We start from the raw sequence: 20,182 nt of genomic DNA, 5'->3' as shown, positions 1-20,182 counted from the left end.
TTCCCCAGCATTCCATAAGCTCCAAGGGAAAATGACTTGGGCCAATTTTGATTACAGAATATATACCTGAAACCTAGAACAGTGCCTAGAAACAGTAGACATGCAACAAATATGTGCTGAATGAATGAATTTCCTCTAGATAACTCTGCTTCAGCTTTCAAATATAACTGGACTATGACCTTACCATTACCCACAATACACCTTCTTCTAACCTCCAGAGCCCCATTGAGAGCCAGAAGGCTAAAAGCTAGCTACTTTCCCATTCCCTTTAAAGAATGAGCCTGTATTACCAATCTAATAGAACTGTTACCATTGGCCTTCTCTCCTGCTTCCAAAGAACCATTAATTAGAAGGCTGAACCTCAGAGGATATGGGGAGAGATGGCTCTTCATTCTAGCATCTGCCCACATTCTTCAAGAACAGTATCTTCTCCTGCTGACTAGATATTAGTTTTCAAGAAGATTTTATATCCTGTTTATACACATTATCTCTACTAAAACATCTTAAGGGTGCCTGGGTGGCTCAGTCAGTTAAGTATCCAACTGCGGCTCAGGTCATGATCTCACAAGATCTCACAGTCGGTGAGTTCGAGCCCCGCATCGGGCTCTGTGCTGACAGCTCAGAGCCTGGAGCCTGCTTCAGATTCTGTGTCTCCTTCTCTCTCTGCACCTCCCCCACTTGTGTTCTGTTTCTCTCTGTCTCTCAAAAATAAATAAATATAAAAAAAGAAAAAAAATTAAAACATCATAAAATGGGCAAACAAAAATCTGCAAACACGGTAACTCTAGTCTTCTCATCTAGTGATTCCCTGTTTACTTTCCGATTTCCTGCGCAAGACTGTAAATTCCCTGAGAGCACAGACTAAGCTGTCCTGGTCACCACTGAGAACACACTTAGCTGCACTATAACCATTATAGTGCATAGTAATATACTCCTTAGTTGTCTCTATTATTATCATCACCACGTGGTTGGTCCTGGATATCAGAGAGTGAGTAGCATTGGCAAGTGTACACACCCATGAATGAAAGAAGAACCCAAGACTAATCGAAAATGACTCCTGGCACCTTTCGAGGGGTAGATTACCCAGTGGCCTCCACTTTTCCCCCTTCCCCAAAGTTCTCCAAAGACATGAGAAAAGTAAAGCTAAAGGAATGGTGTCTCTAGATTCCTATCGAAATTCTAGGCGAAAAACAAAGCCTAGGAAGGGCAGAGAGGAAGTGGGCTCAGGAAAGTGGCCCAAGGGCCACCTTCGATCACCCAGCGCCCACCAGGGACTTCCTGAGCGCCCCCTATTGGTTGAATGAGGCCCTAAGAGAAGCAGTTCCCAGGCGTAGGCAACGCGGCTCTCCGCCTTGTTTCTATTGGACTCGGGTTCACACAGCTGGACGAACAGGGAAAACGACCCTCAGAAGCCACTAGAGCCAGTGACGGAGGGCAAGAAGGAGACTTGGAAGACGGGGGACAGGAGAGGTGCAGATAAGGACTGAAGAGAATCGCGCGACAGGCCGGGAGGGGGGACGTGGGAAAGCTGCGACGGGAGGTTTGCGCCGGGGAAGCGAGAAAGAGCAGGAAGCACGCGGCGAAGAGCCGGAAGCACACAATCCCGNAGCTTCCTCCGCTCCGGCAGCAGGACGGGCCGCGGGGGCGTGTCCACAGGACCCGCCCCGCCTGGCGGCCTCGGCCAGCGGCACCTGCGCCCGCGGCCGTTGGGGAGGGGAAGTGAGAACCCCCACCCCACCCTGGCGGGGTCCCGGGCCTGCTCCCCACGGCCTTCGCTGCTCTGTCGCCAGGAGATAGGGGACGCCGCGCCACTTGCGCCCCACTCCCGGCGAAACCAGCCCGGCGGGCCACCGAAGGGCAGCCCAAGGTAGAAAGGGTGTTGGGGGGAGCGGCTGAGAGGGGATGGTTGAGCTGCGTCTGTGACCTGGGGCGGGGGTGTATCTCAGCACAGCTGGCCAAGCGTCTCCCCATCCCCTGGGGCTTTCTCCCTGAGCCCCCACCGGGGCAGGAAAGGGGAGGGCTCAGGAAGGGGAAGAAGCACCTTCCCTGGCACCTGGCCCTGGGTGCTTGGCGTTGCCCTTGATTACCCTCCAGTGACTTTTCTGTAATTCCCTGGACCTGGCCTCCTGATGTCACATAAGCATTCATGATTATCTCCTGTGGTAAATGCGTGATACAGTTACCGCCTTTCATGGCTTCGAGATGGCACCTACTGCTGTCTTAATGTTTAAGCTGAAGAAATAAGCCAAAGACCTTGAGCAGATACCCACAGGGAATCGATGCTCCTGGAGGTCCAGCAGGCCTGAGTCCAGAGCTAGAGCTCTCCATTCACCCTGCACTCACTTGCCTGCTCTTTGCTCCCCTCCCTTTAGCTGCTCCCATAATTGATCTGAACCCTTGGAGTTCTGTGCCCTTGGAGTCCTCAAAAATGCAGAGTCCAGAAGATGGATCCGGAGAGCAGAGATGAAGGAAAGATAGGACTCAAGTGTACAGGTGGAAATAAATGAAATGCATTTAGGAATGAAAACAGAGCTGAGGCCTATAATTATAATTTTTTACTGCAGCCATAACAAATTACCACAAACTTAGTGGCTTAAAATAACAAATTTATTATCTTACTGCTCTGGATTTCTGATGTCCAACAGGAGTCCCACTGGGCTAAAATCAGTATCAACAGGGCTGGGTTCCTTTCTAGAGGCTCTAGAAAAGAATCAGTTTCCTTGCCTTTTTCGACTTCTAGAGTCTACCCACATTCCTTGGCTCATGGCACCCTTACTCTATCCTCAAAAACCAGAAACATAGCATCTCTTTGACCCAGTTAGGATATCACATCTCTCTCTGACTCTCCTATCTCCTCCCTTTTCCACTTTAAGGCATTGATCCCACCCAGATAATCCAGGAAAATCTCCCTTTTTAAGGGAGACTTACAACCTTAATACCATCTACAACCTTCATCTCCTTTGCCCTGTAAATAACATATTCAAGCTTCTGGGTTAAGGACATGGACATCTTTGATGAACCATTACTTAGCCTACCACAGGCCTCAAATTCTGAAAGAGGAAATGAGCTCCAAGACTGCTAAATCTTGCGCCTGTTCCCCATGTTCAGGACTTTTCTGGCCTCCAGATCAGGTAGCTGCCTCTCCTGCCTCTCCTCCTACCTTCTATCATGCATTGTCACAGCCCTGTTCTCTTCTTTCATAGAAATTATATAGCTATTTTTCTGCAATACTTATGTTAATTTGTGTCTCCACCATTCAACTATAAGCCCCACAGAGACAGAATCCAAGTCTGTCTTGTTTTACCATAGAACTTCTAGCACTTGGAGCCAACTCTGGCACAGAGAATATTAATATGCTCAAAAAGTATTTGATGAGCAAATTACTGAAGATGGCCAGGAAAACCTTAAATTTGAGGCCCAAGGATAGAGGGGAATTTTCAGGCACTGAAAATCACTGAACCTGGAGGAGGGGAATATAAGATGTCAAAAATAGGCTGTACATAATAAAAGCTATCAGAGTAGAGAAAATGGTGAGCTGACATTTGGAAATGCTAAGTATGAGGTGACCATGGGATGTCCTAGGGGCTCTGTCATTGCAGGAGAGATGAGTGCCCAGGACAACCCAGGATGTCAAATACCCATGGAGCTGAAGATGCATGAGTGGATGGGGGAGAGGGGATAAAGAGCAAGAGCCTGGCCTCAAGGGCAGAACTTGGGAAAAAGGCCAGGCTCAGGGCCCACAGGAGACTAGAGTAACCAGAGAGGTGGGGTAAGAGGCAGGCCAGAATAAGCAGGAGGTCAAGGACGAGGATTTTAAGAAGAAGGTTATCAACAATGTGGATCACTGTGAGGGGTCTGGGAGAATGAGGTCTACTATAAAGAAAGTCCCCTGGTTCCTCATGCGGGCAGTGAGGGCATTCCAGCTCAGAAAATGCTAGGGCTCTATGGTTCCCTTTGGAGAACCTCACCTGAACACTGTCTACCTGTCCTGAACCTTCCTTCACTCGTCACAAGCCTGAAGATGTGGCAAGTCTATATTTCTCTTTGGAGTCATTCCTACTGAGAGTATATACGTCCATTTGAGGTCATTTCCTCTGACACCCCTACTATCCAAACGCATGGTCTTCCTTCCAGCTCCTTCCAGCTTCCTTCCACCTCTTAGGTGTTAGGGAGTGAAGGCCCTTTCCTGCTTCCTAACCAAGAGGATCTGCACAACTTTGAACTGAAGGAATACTTCTATACTTCTTATGACTCTTAGAGGGCGTCCATCAGCTGTGGAAAGGTCTCTTGTACTGGGTCAGTAGTCTAGACTCTGAACACTCCCACTGCTACCCAGCACTGACCTCTGGAATTTGGCTGGAAAGGGTACTTAGAGGCCAACATTCCCTCAAGGTACCAATCCCTGATACTGGCAATTCCACCCGGTTTTTCTGTAGAGCAGGTGGGGTTGAGTTGGGGGAAGTGGTATCTGTTTTTACATTTCCATTTAACAGTTTTTACAGAATAGGGAGCGGAGGGCAGTTGCCCCTCTGACAGGCCTCGCTCTGTCCCTGTGCATTGGCTCTCGGGGCAAGCTCTGCGGTCAATGTCTCCATCTCCAACGCGGGATGGCTCCTAGATGGCTTCTAGGCGGAATGGAGAACTGCACATGACTGCCACCCTACCCTCCTGTGGGCTTGGTAAATAGGAGAGGCCAGAGAGATGAATATATATTATCTAGAGAACAGAAAGATGAGGAATGGGGAAGAAATCCCTGTTTCTTACATCTTCAAGATGTTGTTTCATAATCTCTCAGGCCTAAGGACGAGAGCCTTTTTCTTTGGTTCTTTCTTTTTCTTTCTGTCCCTTACCAGGACAGAAGGCAGAGATAGAGGAGTCTAGTGCAGCAGATACTTTCAATTCATCTTAATTCTCTTAACTATCCTATGAGGAAGATGCTAATAGTATACCCAATTTATAGATTAGAAAGTTAAATATCTTTCTACAAGGCGCACAGCTAGTATATTGCCGAGCTGAGTTCTGAACCCAGACAGCCTAGCTCCGGAGTCCATGTTTCTGCCTACTAGGTTATGTGGTAAGCGCTTGAAGCAGCCCCTGCTGTGATCCAAAGAGCCACTCGAGTCCCTGGCCTGCCCTGGCCTGTATTGGCGTCACCTCCCGTTGCAGGTGGGCAGGGCTATAGCTCTGTTACCTGCGAGTTCCTCCTGCTATGTATGCCAGGAGTGCCTTATGCTCATGAACCACAGACATCAGGAAAGACCCATCCTTGGAGTTTCCCTGGCATCCCCTACTTCCCTGTTCCCCTCCCTGTCCGTGTCCCATCACACCTTCAACCCCTGGGGGCAGGCTGTGTCTCTTACGCTCCTGCATTTCCAGCACCTCACACAGGCGCCAGCACACAGCAGGTGTTCAACAAGCATTGCTTATCTTTAAATCATCAAGGCCAACCTGCTCGTTTTACAGATAACAACACTGATCACACAGCTTAAGTGACCTGCCCACGATCCCACAACCTTCCTTGGAGGGGCTCATTCCTTGCTTTGTTCAAGAGTTCAGAGAGACTCTGCACATTCATACATGTAGGGTGGAGGATGTAAAAGCTGAATTACATGGGACAGGCTGGAAGGCCATCACAGGTGGGGACAGGGAGAAAGTTCCAGGGTGCCAGGTGCCTGGTTTAGCCTTGTCAATACCCTGGATTTATAGATTGCTGTCATTTCTACCTGCTCAAGACAGTTTCAGCCCAGCCTGGTGGACCCAGTAAAGATTGTCTTGGGACATTTGTAGCTTTCTAGAAATAGGTAGCTTTGCAGACAAAACCTAGAAGCCTATCCTCTTCAAGAGGGAGGCCTTCTTCCCTAGTCATCAAAATAGCCACTCCCTATGCCATAGCCTAAGAGCCCCTCACTGGGCCACTTTGAGCAAAGGCCCTGAATCTCAAGCTCTTAGAAACAAAATGTTCTTGGGAATCTGCTGGGTGGCTAACTCTGCTCCAAGTGCTGTCACTTACTCAGCTTTCATGAATCTTTATCTCAAACCAGTGAGGTAGCCCTATTAGTATCATCCCATTTTACAGGGGAAGAAACTGAGGCTCCAATAAAGTAAGTCACCCTCCCATGGTCACTTGGTTAATAAGCATCAAAACTAGATTTTTAATTCAAATCCATTGGCTAAAAAAAGGTGCCTCTTTTGCCATGGTTTACGATCCAAAGCTATTCTGTGCTGGTTCCATGACCCCAAATCCCAAATTAACCTTAGTGACCAAAAAACAGTGTCATAAAGATTGCTGGTTGTCCACCCAATATCCATTCTCCCCTTGTTTCTTAGTAACGGTACCCTAATTTCATTTGGGGCAGCAAGATTCCATTCCCCAGCAGCTCTTGCAACCGGGAGGAATCCAGTAAGTTGAAAATGGAAGTCATTGACTGTCCAGAGAGGTTCTTTATAGGACGTTCAACTCCTTAACCCTGTCTTTTTAGTTTTCCCTTTTGCCTTTCTCCCCTTCTTTTAGTTCCTGCCAAGAAAGTGAACAGGATGACGAGATCCAACAGTCCTCTTGGATTCTGATGTGACAGTGTGAACAAAAGCCACACACTAAGGACAGTCGAGCAGAAAGATGAGCAGGCTGTTTCCCTACTGACCATGGAACACCCAAGCAAGCCCCAGGTTTCACTCCCTGCCCAAACTCTTTTACATGAAAGAGAAACACATACATTTCTGTCTTATTTGAGGCATGATTATTTACATGTCCTGCCATATGTAACCATAAGGTAATCAGAATTCTTTACTGATGTGTGAATGGAAACTAGTATTTATTAAGCACTGGCCATAATCCACAAACTCCCTAATGCACTCGCAACTAATCCTCACAATAACTCTACAAACAGGTTTTATCCCCACCTTGCAGATGAAGAAGCTGAGATTCAGAGATGTTGGGTAATTTTTCCAGAATCATTCAGCAGGTAGCAGAACTGGAGTTCAAACCCAGTTCAGTCAGAGTTCAAATTCCAGGGTCCATAGCACCATGACACACTGGATGTTTTCAGAGAGTTCATTAAATGTACCTACAGGGGCACCTGGGTGGCTCAGTCAGCTAAGTGTCTAACTTCAGCTCAGGTCATAGTTTCATGGTTCGTGAGTTCGAGCCCTGCCTCAGGCTCAGGCTCTGTGCTGACAGCTCAGAGCCTGGAGCCTGCTTCAGATTCTGTGTCTCCCTGTCTCTCTGCCCCTCCCCTGCTCACACTTTGTCTTTCTCGCTCTCTCTCTCTCTCTCTCAGAAATAAACATTGAAAAAAATCTTTTTTAAAGTAACTCTTGAGGACACATGGGTGCCTTCAAGGTGGGGAGGAGTCATCCTTGAACCCTCAGCACTTCAAGCCACGTGCAGATGGTGACTTCATCTGTGCATGAAAGCATATCTTGCACATTTTCTACTTCTGCCTTCTGAGGTGCCGAAGCAGAAAGTCTAGGCAGCTGTGATAAAAATTGTAGGACTTGGGCTTATAGACTCGTAGGGTGTAACAGTTGGGAAAGACCCTAAGAGGTCATTATTGCACACGTGTGTAAACTAAGGCCGGGATAGGCAAAGTGACCTTTTAACATTATACATTGAATTGGAGGCAATACCAGGACTAGAATTCTGGTCTTAATTCCTAGTCTGGAGGGATTTGGGGTTTTTTGGGTTTTCTTTTATTTTGTTAAGCTATATTGGACTACTTATGCTTTCCACCACCAATTTAAAAAAAAAAAAAGGCAAACGTAGGAATTCTTTCCTTGATCTGATGCTTTAACTCTATAGTTCTTTCCCATAAATCTATCATAAGCTCCTAAAAGGTTAAACCAATCTTGGATGCCTAGGATAAGCCCCATTTGATCATAATGTATCATCCTTTTTACATGTTGCCAATTTACTAATATTTTGTTAAGGATGTTTGCATCTGTGTTATGGGTGGATATTAGTCTGTAATTTTCTTTTTTATAATATGTTTTGGGATCAGGGTTAAAATGGCTTCATAAAACATGTTAGGGAATATTCACTTTTTTATTTTCTAATAAAAAAAAGATTGGTATTATTTCTTTCTTAAGTGTCTGATAGAATTAACCATTAAAACTGTCCAATATCAATTTCCTCAATAGTATAGGGCTATTTAGATTTTATACTTTATCTCTAGCAGTAAAGGTAAGTTGTGCTTTTCAAGTGATTTGTCCACTTAATCTAAGTTTTAAAATTTTACTGATATGAAGTAATTTACAATATTCCCTTATAATCCTTTTAAAACCTGGAGGATTTATAATGATAGTCCCTCTTTTATTCCCGATACTTGAAATTTGTGTCTTCTCTCTTTTTCTTACTCTCTCTGACTCTAGATAGATGTTTGTTAAATTTCATTGATTTTTCCAAAGAACCAGCTTTTGGTTAATTTTTCTATTGTTTGTTTTTGACTTTGTTGCTTTCTGCTCATTATTAGTTCCTGCCTTCTACTTACTTTGGGTTTACTTTGTTCTTATCTAGCTTCCTAAGGTTGAAAGGTTGGTGATTGATTTTATTCCTTTTATCTTTTTTTAAAAATTAATTAATTTTTACAGAAGGAAATTGTATTTACTACAATTTTTTTGAAATCCCTATCCCATAAAATTATGCCAGTACATTTTGGGAAACATGTTTTTAAGAATCTGACATTACTAGTGTTTCAATATCCTTCTATCTTTTCTAATGTAAAAACTTAAAGCTATAAGTTTCCCCCAATTCAATGCTTTAATTGCATCTCTGAAGTTTTGATATGTTGTATTTTCATTATAATTTAGTTCAATACTTTCTAATGTCCCCTGTGATTTCTGTGTTTGAGCCATAGGTTATTTAAAAGTGAGTCAATCTCCAAATTTTGGGTTTTTTAACAAATATATACCTACTGTTAACTATTTCTAATTTAGTTCCATTATGGTCAGAAAACAGACTTTATGTAACTTCAACTTTTCTAATTTATTGAGATTCATTTTATGACCAGCTTATAATCTATCTTGGTGAATGTACAATATAATTTGAAAAGAATATGTATTCTGCAGTTGTCAGATAGATTGCCATTTAGCTCACGATAACAGATAGTGTTACTCTGATCTTCTGCCTCTTTACTAATTTTTGTCTAGTTTTATCAATTTCTGAGAGATGCATGTTCAAGTATCTGACTGTAGTTGGGAAATTTCCTAATTCTTCCTTTAGTTCTGTCAATTTTTCTTTCATGTTTCTGAACTTCCATTAGTAAGCACTATTAGGCACATATACATTTAAACTATTATAGCTTTCTGATGAATTAAGCTTTCTTATCTCTAGTAAATACTCTGTAAATACTTTTATCTATTTGTGATAATTCACTTTGCTTAATATTTACTTTATATAATGCTAATATAGCCATCTTATCATTCGTATGCTTACTGTTTACATAGCATAATTTTCCATGTTTACTTTCAACCTACCTACATCCTGATACTTCACTTATATCTTCAAAGTAAACAGCACATGGTAAAGTTTTTTTATTTTGGTTGTTGTTGTTTGTTTGTTTGATCGATTCTGGCAATCTCTGCCTTTCACTTGGAGTATTTAATCTATTTACCCTCCATGTAATAATTAATATGGATAGATTTAAGTCTAACATTTTACTATTTATTTGTTTTGTCCCTTCTGTATTTTGGTTTTCTATACCTCCTTTCCTGACTACCTTCATTAATTGGATATATTTAAGAATTCCATATTTGTTTATTTGCTATTTAGCTAAACCTTTTTGAGTTAACTTTTTATTATCATTCTAGGAATTAAAATATACATTCTTAATTTTTTATGGTCTACTTAGAGTTAATATTTTACTGCTTCTCCTAAAATGTGAGAAATTTGCCATCATTTAGAACCATTTACTATCCCCTCAACCCCTTACTTTGTGTTATAGTTGTTGTATGTATAACATCTACAAATTCGTGATATGAACATTCACAAGACAATGTTATAATTTTTGCATCAAACATTATCTTAATAAATATTACTTCAAATAAATTAAAAGAGAAAATAGTCTTTTATTTTTATATATACTCTCCATTTCTGGTGCTCTTTTTTCCATCCTAAAGGTAGAATTCTAATCTAATGTCAATTCCCTTCAGCTTGATAAACGTCTACTTGTATCTCTTGTAATGCATGTTGGCTGGCAATAAATGTTCTTTTTTTTTTTTTTTTTTTACAAATAGTTTATTGTCAAATTAGTTTCCACATAACACCCAGTGCTCATCCCCACAAGTGTCCTCCTCCATGCCCATCCCCCCTCTCCCCCGCATCCTCAGTTTTTGTCAGCATTCAAGACTCTCTCATGGTTTGCCTCTCTCCCTTTCCCCCACCATTTCCCCCCTTCTTCTCCCCCTCGTTCCTCAGTTAAGTTCCTCCTAATCTTCCTATATGTGCAAACATATGATATTTGTCCTTCTCTGCCTGACTTATTCTGCTCAGCATAATACCCTCAAGGTCCATCCATGTTGCTACACATGGCCAGATTTCATTGTTTCTCATTGCCATGTAGTATTCCATGGTATAGATAAAACACATCTTCTTGATCCATTCGTCCGTTGATGGACACTTAGGCTCTTTCCATGTTTTGGCTATTGTTGAGAGTGCTGCTATGAACTGGCAATAAATGTTCTAAGTTTTTGTTTAATTAACGTATCTTTATTTAACTTTCATTCTTTTTTATTAAAAAAAATTTTTTTTAAATATTTATTTATTTATTTTGAGAGAGAAGGAGACACAGAGCACAAGCAGTGGAGGGGCAAAGAGAGAGAGGAAGACACAGAATCTGAAGCAGGCAAAGGCTCTGAGCTGTCAGCCCAGAGCCCGATGCGGGACTCAAACCCACGAACTGTGAAATCATGACCTGAGCCAAAGCCCAACACTCAAACAACTGAGCCACCCACGTGTCCCTACTTAACTTTCATTCTACTGGACATAGATATCTAAGTTGACTTTTTTTCTTAAAGAACTTTAATGATATTCTTCTATGGACTCTGGCCTTCGTATTTTTCTGATGGTCAGTGGGCATTCAGATTATTGTACTCTTGTATGTAATATATCATTTTTTTCCCTGACTGCTTGCAAGATTTTCTCTTTATCTTTGGTTTCAACAGTATAAGGTCAGATGTGGGGTTTTTTTGTATTTATTTTGCTTGAAGTCAACTAAACTTCCCAAGTCTGTAATTTTGTCTTTCACCTAATTTAAGGAAATTCTGGCCTTTATGTCTTTAAATATTTTTCTGCGCCATAGACTTACTCCTCTCTTCAGAATGTTCTTAACACCTGTGTTAGACCTTTTGGTATTATCCCTCAGATCCTTGAACCTCTATTCTTTTTTTTTTTTTTTTTGTCTCTTTGTTTCTATTCTTCAAATCAGATCATTTCTATTGATCTATAGTCAGGTTCACTGACTCCTTCTGCTGTCATCTCCAAAGTTCTTTCAAGCTCTATAAGGGAATTTTTCAGTTCTAGAATTTCCATTTGATTCTTTATCAATGTTTCTATTTCTTTGCTGATAGGACCCTGGGATCATGATTTGGGCCGAAATCAAGAGTGGGTCACTTAACCAGCTGAACCACCCAGGCATCCCTGAAAAAGGTTTTTCTAAAGCAGGCAATTATTTTGGGTGAACTCAAACTGCAGGCTCTGTCTTCCCCCTTGTGATGGGTACCAGCAAAATTCTCTGTCCGGTTCTTTTCGCTTTAGCTGGGCTGCTTGGAGTCCGCCCTTCACGGGTATAGTTCAGGAGTTAGCAGAGGTTTGGGCCCAGTGTGGAGCTCCCCACTCTTGCTCTCTCCTTTCTGAGATAACCCTCCTCCCTTTCCAGCTGCTGTATCCTTTGATTCTTCTAGATGGCTGAACTATATGATCCATCTGAATTTTAGCGGCCTCACAGGACAGACCTAGGGCCTGCCCTCTAGCAAAAAGGTCTGAAACTAAGAAACCCAGAGCTGTGTGTTCTCTTCTAAACGCTGATTCCCCATCGAGTGTCTGCTGCTTTTTCTTTCTCTCTCATGCCTTTAGGTACTTGTTGTTTCTGTTTGTTTTGTCCAGAGCTTACATGCTACCTGTAGGAAGGCTGGTCCCAAAGAGCTACTCTTCCATTGTAGCATCTCAGGCCCAGTAAAACATTAGATCAGTTGGACAGCTGCCTGAGGTCAGTCTGTGAAGAATGCTCAAACCTCGCAGAAATAAATCAGAAATATGGTGCCAGTTAGCTCAATTTTCTCTGGGTTACTTCTTATATAATAGATAAAATACAAATGTCCTCAAGTGGACATTTAAGAACTAAAAAAGTCCATTGGTGCAGACATGTGTCTGGGTCAGTGCATGTACGTATCTAACTCCTGTATTTTAAGTTGCATTATACTCTATAGCACCTAGTATATCAACCCTCATCTAATGATGAATGGTCACATTAAGTTCTTTTTCTTCAGATTAGAGGCATCTTTTTGCCCCTACAAAATCATGCTATAGTAAATTTTGTTGAATATATTTCTTTATATACTGATATTAATCTTTCTAGAGAATACGTTACAAAAAGTAGTATTTCTGGATTGAAGAATATCTGTATTTTTAATACGTGGTATTATAATACTTTACAGAGATGCTGTAGAAATTCACATTCCACACTCATATGGCTAGTCTTACCAATATTTTTTTATTTTTGCCAGTCTGATGGATCAAAATGCTATACTTTTATGGTGCAAATTTGCATTTCCTTGAATACCAGTGAGGTTAAGAATCTTTTCAAATCACTGATGATTTACATCCTAATAATATGCTCTGTCAAATTTTAATTGGATTGATTGTCTTTTTTTTTCTTTGGTAGGAGCTAAGGTACACTAGCAACATTCATCCTTTATCATGTATATTTTAAGTATATAGTCTTTTGATTTTGTATTTTCTTTTGCTATTCAAAAACATGTGTTCATTTTTAAGAGATGATGTGACTACTATTTTTAGGTGGTGAGCATTAGGGTTCCTAAGTTTTATCTTTCACATCAGAAAGTCTTCTTTACTTCATGATTTTATAAGTAATTCCTTACATTTGTATCTAATATTTTTTATTTTTCACATTTAAACTTGTAGTCCATCTGGAGTTTATTTTTGCATATGATGTAGGGTAGAAGTATCATCATATTTTCTTCCAGATGGATAGTCAGTTCTGCCAACACCATATATTAAGTAAACCATCTTTCTCCCTCTAAATTAAATGTCGTCTTTATTTATATTAAGTCCTTGTTTGAATTTGTTTCTGGGCTCTTTATTATTATTATTCTACTTGTATTGTTTATGCCTATGCTATACATATGGCTTTATCCTAATAGCATTACCATTAGTTTTACTATCTGCTATACAAGGTAGGAATTGTGTTTAGCTATTGGATATCTAAACATGGATAACAAACAACAGAAACTTAAACAAGAAATAAATTCTTTCTATCATGTAAAAGGAGTTTGGTATAAGGTGGCCAGGGTTAGCATAGTGGCACCATGCTCATCAAGAACCCAGGCTTCTTTAGGGTACCTGGGTGGCTCAGTCAGTTAAGCTTCAGATTTTTTATTTCAGCTCGGGTCATAATCTCATGGTTCGTGGGTTCGAGTCCTGCTGGGAATTCTCTCTCTGCCTCTTTCTCTCTTTCAAAATAAATAAATACACTTTTAAAAAAAATCACTAAGAACCCATGCTTCATTATTCTGCTCAGCCATTCTTCGCAGTGGCTTTCAACCTCAGTCAGAACCTCCTTGTGCTCCAAGATGGTTGCTGAAGCACCAGCCAGGATCCCTTTTGCCAGGCAGGAAGCAGATGGGGAGGGCCCAGAAGGATACATGTCAGCTGTCTTTTTCAGGGGCTTTTCTGGAAGTCACTACTAAAAAGTTTATTTACACCTGTATCTGTAAGGGAAGGAGAGAGTGCTTGCTTCGGTAGCACACATACTAAGATTGTAATGGAAGCAGAGAAATGAAGTCGTTTAGTTGCTTATTGAGTGTGAACCTGGTTTGTCTCCACTACATCTAGTAAGATAAGCCCTCCCTCTCCCCATCTTTTAAATGTGTTTTTGTTACTCTCAGACATTTATGTTTTTTAATTAATTGACTCTATTTTAGAACAGTTTTAGATTTATAGAAAAATCGAGCAGACCATACAGAGAGTTTGCATGTACCTCCTTCCTATATATGTTCCTACACAGTTTCCTCCATCATTAACATCTTGCATTAGTGTGGTGCATTTGTTACAATTAGTTGACCAATAATGATATATTACTATTGACTAAAGTCCATAGTTTACATTAAGGTTCTCTGTATTGTACATTTCTATGGGTTTTGACAAATACATTATATCATATGTCCATCATCACAACATCATGTTTCATTTCACCACACTGAAAATCTTTTATGCTTCACTTATTATACCTCTCCCCAACACCCCTGCACTCCTGGCAACCACGATTCTTTTTACCATCTCTATCATTTGCATTTTTCCCAAATGTCATGTAGTGTGCAGCCTTTTCAGACTAGAAAAGCTTTGTAAGAAACTGCCAAATTGTCTTCCAAGTGACTGTATGCATTCCTATTAGCAGTGAAGGAGAGTGCCTATTGCTCTGTATCCTCACCAGCATTTGATGTTATCAGTGTTTTAGATTTTAGACATTCTCATAGTTTTGAAGCAGTGTTTCATTGTTGTTTTAATTTGCAGTTCCCTAATGATATATGATGCTCAATATCTTTTCATATATTTATTTGCCATCTGTATATATTCTTTGGTTAGGTATCTGTTAAGATGTTTTGCCCACTTTTTAACTGGATTGGTTGTTTTCTTATTGTTGGGTTTTAAGAGTTCTTTGTATATTTTATACTCAAGGACCTTATCAGAAATGTGTTTTGCAAATATTTTCTCCCATTCTATGACTTGTATTTTTATTCTCTGCACATTGTCTTTCACAGAAATTAAATTTCTTATTTAAATAAAGCCCACTGATCAATTTTTTCTTTCATGGATTGTGTTTTTGGTGTTGTATCTAAAAAGTAAGAGCCAAATCCATGGTGATCTAGATTTTCTCCTATATTATTGTCTAGAAATTTTATATTTTTATGTTTTACAGTTAGGTCTATGATTCATTTTGAATTAATTTCTGTACAAAGTATATCTAAATAGTTTTCTTTCTTTCTTTCTTTCTNTTTTTTTTTTTTTGTTTTTTTTTTTTTTTTTTTTTTTTTTTTTTGGCAATACCATACTGTCTTGATTATTGTAGCTTTATAGTAAGTTTTAAAGTTGTGTAGTGTCAGACCTTCAGCTTTGTTCTTCTTCAGCATCAAGATGATTGTTTTGGGGCTTTTGCCTTTCTATATAAACTTCAGGATCACTTTGTTGATAATATACAAAATAATCTCCTGGGATTTAGATTGAGATTAAATCAAATCCTTAGATCAAGTTGGGAAGAATTGACATTTAACAGTATTGAGTCTTTCTATCCATGAACATGAACTATTTCTCCAATTATTTAGATCTTTGATTTCATTAGTTTTGTAGTTTTCCTCATATAGATCTGTGTATATTTTGCTAGAAATATGTAACTATTTCTCTTTTTTTTCTAGCCCTAATGTAAGTGGTATTATTGTTTAATTTCAAATTTTATTTATTGATTGCTGCTGGTTGGGAATGAATAAATAGACTTTTGGATATTAACCTTGTTATCTTGCAATCTTGCCGTCGTAGCTTGCTAGTCCCGGGAAGGTTTGTTTGTTTCTTTTGTCTGTTTCTGTTGTTCTCTACATAGACAATCTTGTTATCTGTGAGCAGAGACAGTTTTATTTCTTCCTTGCCAAACTTATACCTTTTATTTCATTTTCTTGTCTTTTTGTATTAGCTGGGACTTTCAGTGCAATTTTGTTTTTGTTTTAAGATTTTAAGTAATCTCTACACTGACTGTGGGGCTCAAACTCACAAACCCGAGGTCAAGAGTCTTATGCTCCACTGACTCATGTTCTACTGAGCCAACCAGGCACCCCTCCGGTACAATTTTGAATAGCAGTGGTGAGAATGGACATCCTTCTTTTTTTTTTTTTAATATTTTTATTTATTTCTAGGAGAGAGAGAGAGACAGCGTGAGCAGGGGAGGGTCAGAGAGAGAGGGAGACACAGACTCCGAAATAAGCTCCAGGCTCCGAGCTGGCAGTCAGCACAGAGCCCGACGCGGGGCTCGAACCCACGAACTGCGAGATCATGACCCAAGCGAAAGTCGGATGCTTAACTGACTAAGCCACCCAGGCGCCCCGAGAGTGGACATCCTTGTCTTGTTCCCAGTCATAGAGGGAAAGCATCTATTTCCCCATCATTAAGAATGATTCTGGAGCTCCTGGGTGGCTCAGTCAGTTAAGCATCTGACTTTGGCTCAGGTCATGATCTCATAGTTCCCAAAGTTTGAGTCCCACATCAGGTGAGCTCAAGCTACTCTTTGGGTGAGCTTGAGCCCTGCTTCAGGTAAAATACATGAGTTCCACTTCAGGTAAGCCCCACATGTTTCTCTCTCTCTCTCCCTCTCTCTTTCTCTTCCTCTTCCTTTCTCTCTGCACCTTGTGGGATTCTCTCTCTCCATCTCTCTCTGCCCCTTGCTCATTTGTGATTTCTCTCTCTCTCAAAAGTCTACCTATAAGTTTTTGTAGGTGTTCTTTATCAAGCTGAGGAATTTCCTTTCTAGTCTTGATTTGCTGAGAATTTTTAGGATGAATGAGTATTGGATTTTGTCAAATGCTTTTTCTGCACCTATTGATACGATTGTATGGTTTTCCTTCTTTAAGCTGTTGATGAGATGGATTGCATTAATTGATTTTTGAATACTGAAATAGCCTTGTAATACCTGGAACAAATCCCATTTGGGTGTGGTGTATAATTCTTTTTATATATTGTTGGATTTTATTTGCTAACATTTGTTGAGGATTTTTGCATATGTATTCATGAGTGATATCACTCTTAGGTTTTCCTTTCTTGTAATATATTTATCTGGTCTTGGTATTGGGGTAATATTGCCTCACAGAGTGAGTTAAGAAGTGTTTTCTCTGTTTCTATTTTTGGGAAGAGATAGATTCTAGATAATTGGTATCATTTCTTCTGGAAATGTTTGGTAGAATTCACCAGCAAGCCCATCTGATCCTGGTGCTTTTTGTTTTAGAATGTTACTGATTATTGGTTCAATTTCTTTAAAATATAGAGGTTTATTCAGGTTACCTGTTTCCCCTTTTGTGAGTGTTAGTAGTTTGCATCTTTCAAGAAATTAGTTCATTTCATCTAGGCTATCAATTTTGTGGGCACAGAGTTTGTTTATAATACTGTTTTATCACCCTTTTTGTGTTTAGTAGACATGACTCTTCTTTCATTTCTGGTATTAGTTATTTGTATCTTCTTCCTTTTTTTCCTCTGTTAACCTGACAAGAGGCTTATCATTTTTATTAATTTTTTTTAAAAAACAGTTTTTGTTCCTGCTGACTTTTCTTTATTGTTTTCCTGTTTTCAGTTTCATTTATTTCTGCTGCAATTATTATTTACTTCCTTCTGCTTGATTTAGGCTTATAGCCCTCTTCTTTTTCTAGTTTCCTAAAATTGAAGCTTATAGTATTGATTCTACATCTTTCTGTTTTTAATGTTTATTTATTTATTTTGAGAGAGAAAGAGAGAGCAGGGGAGGGGCAGAGAGAGAAGGAGACAGAGAATCCCACACAGGGCTCAAACCCACAAATCATGAGATCATGACCTGTGCTGAAACCAAGAGTTGGACACTTAACCACTGAGCCACTCTCTAGATCTTTCTTTTCTAATAAGCATATATGCTGTATATATATTTCTCTTTAAGTACTGTTTCATTGTTAAGTTATATTTTTTATTTTCATTTAGTTCAAAATATTTCTTTTAATTTCTCTAGAGACTTCTTTTTTGACCCGTGTATAATTTAGAAGCGTGTGTTTAATCTCCAAATATTTTGAGATTTTCCAGAATTCTAAATTATTGGTTCTAGTTTAATCCCACTATGATCTGACAGCATACTTTATATGACTTCTGTTCTTTTATATTTGTTAAGATATGTTTGTTTGCTTTTACTCACGGGGTGGAGTTCTTGGGCCGTATGGTTTCTTTTTTGAACACTTTGTAATATTGATATACTAAATAACTATATAATTTATATATAGATATACCAAATAAACATTTAAGTTTAAACTAAATCAGATATTTTCTTCTGCTTGATTCTAGAATAAACAAATGGTGACAGGCACCAAAGAATCATGAAAAGTTATGAAACAAAAACTTCATGGTAAGTAAATTCTTTTTAATGATGTGGGAAATACAACATAATATTTAATGGAAGATCTTAACACACAACCATATATATATACATATATACATATATATAATATAGTGTATATATTGTCTAAAAATGTAGGTTCCACAGTTAGATCTAGGTTTGAATTCCAGTACCTACCTACTAATATGTGACTTTGAACAAATTTTTTTTACCTCTCTCTTCCTTAGTCTCTTTTATTGCTAAATAAGAATAATAATGCTTCTACCTCATAGGGTTATTTAAAAAATTACATGCTTCAATATCTGCAAGGGGTTAAGAACAATGCTTTGCCTTGGTAAGCATTCAAGAAATATTAAATAATAATGATAGTTAACTAAATATACTGAAACATATTTGTAGTAGGGGCACTTGGCTGGCTCGGTTGGCAAAGAATGAGACTCATGATCTCAGGGCCATGACTTTAAGCCACACATTGGGCATAGAGTTCATCAAAAATATATGTAAATATATGATTGATCAATATATTCACAAAAAAAGAGCCTGAAAGGAAATATACCTAAATATGTGGAGGTAAGATTATAGATGACTTCTCTTCTTTTAATTCTTCTGATTTAAAAAAAGTATTAATTTTATTGTAAGAAACAATATTTTTTTAAAGGGGGCTCATTCTATCTGCAAATACTGAAAATACTTCTGATTTAACTGTAGATCACCTTGGCCCAGGGTTCCACATGGCCCATTTTAAGAACCACTGCCCTGTCACATGTCACACACATGCTTAGCACCCCTTTTTGAGGCTGCTCTGACCTCCTTTACTCAGTCTTGCCTCCCAGGCAGTCCGAGGCCTCAGAGGGGCTGGCCATGTGGGCAAGCCCAGATTCCCATGTAGGCCATGCTAACATCGGTAACTAGGTAATAAATCTAACTTCCTCTTCTAGGTAGTCTGCTGACGTGGCATGGGTGCACGTGGGGGAGCCCTTTATGAGTTGTGAGGGAGCAGTTGCCTCCTGGTACCTCCCCTGGAAGGAGAGCCTTCATCCTCTGGGACTCTTGCTCCTCTGCCTCCCTCCACTTGCAGTTAGGCTTGAGTCCCGAGAGCAGGACTCAGGTCACACAGCTTGGGGCTGTTAGTTTTGTGGGAACATGAGATGCTCCTCATCTGACACTTTCTACCTTTCAATGTCTCTGAAGTCTGTACTATGACTTGCCTAACCAAAAGCTCCATTTCTATGTAAGTTTTAGCAAGTCCCTCCCACATCCCTTCTCTAATTTCCATTGGCTTAGGGCCATTTCCCTTTCCAAGTCTGGCCAGATGGTAGAAGTCCCTCAACTATCAGCCAATCCAATACTACAATATTACATATTATATAGAAATAATACATATTTTTAAAAATAATATGTACATATATCCTTTTAATACTTGGTTTTTCATCATTCTTAGGAATTCTCGGTCACGGGGCACCTGGGTGGCTCAGTCAGTTAAGCGTCGGACTTCAGCTCAAGTCATGAACTTGCAGTTGGTGTGTTTAGGCCCCACATTGGGCTCTATTGCTGACAGCTCAGAACCTGCTTCCTGCTTTGGATTCTATGTCTCCCTCTCCCTCTCTGTTCCTACCCTACTTGCTCTCTCTCTCTCTCTCTCAAAAACAAATAATTTAAAAAAAGATTTAAAGGGGCGCCTGGGTGGCTTAGTTGGTTAAGCGTCCGGCTTTCACTTAGGTCATGATCTCGCGGTTCGTGGGTTCGAGCCCCGCATTGGGCTCTGTGCTGACTGCCAGCTCGGAACCTGGAGCCTATTTCAGAGTCTGTGTCTCCCTCTCTCTCTGACCCTCCCCTGCTCA

At 40.0% G+C, this 20,182-nt stretch overlaps 1 protein-coding gene and 1 long non-coding RNA gene across 2 annotated transcripts in view; one reads left to right on the top strand and one right to left on the bottom strand.

Annotated features, from left to right (window-relative positions):
- The window catches only part of PIK3AP1 (phosphoinositide-3-kinase adaptor protein 1), a 125,875-nt gene extending 124,917 nt beyond the window's left edge, over nucleotides 1-958 (bottom strand). The window contains exon 1 of the mRNA XM_077780341.1: nucleotides 817-958. Coding sequence (XP_077636467.1) covers nucleotides 817-958 — 142 coding nt within the window. The remainder of the gene's footprint in view (nucleotides 1-816) is intronic.
- An 866-nt stretch (nucleotides 959-1,824) lies between these two features.
- LOC144245214 (uncharacterized) overlaps nucleotides 1,825-20,182 on the top strand; it is a 64,609-nt gene continuing 46,251 nt past the window's right edge. Inside the window, exons 1-3 of the long non-coding RNA XR_013339210.1 lie at nucleotides 1,825-1,867; nucleotides 6,512-6,666; nucleotides 18,290-18,350. This is a non-coding gene — a long non-coding RNA (uncharacterized LOC144245214). The remainder of the gene's footprint in view (nucleotides 1,868-6,511; nucleotides 6,667-18,289; nucleotides 18,351-20,182) is intronic.

Source organism: Crocuta crocuta, unplaced genomic scaffold (assembly GCF_008692635.1).
Source record: "Crocuta crocuta isolate KB4526 unplaced genomic scaffold, BGI_CrCroc_1.0 scaffold170, whole genome shotgun sequence".
NCBI classification, from domain to species: domain Eukaryota; kingdom Metazoa; phylum Chordata; class Mammalia; order Carnivora; family Hyaenidae; genus Crocuta; species Crocuta crocuta.
The sequence above is the reverse complement of the archived record's forward strand: the minus strand, read 5'-3'. Positions and strand labels throughout refer to the sequence as shown.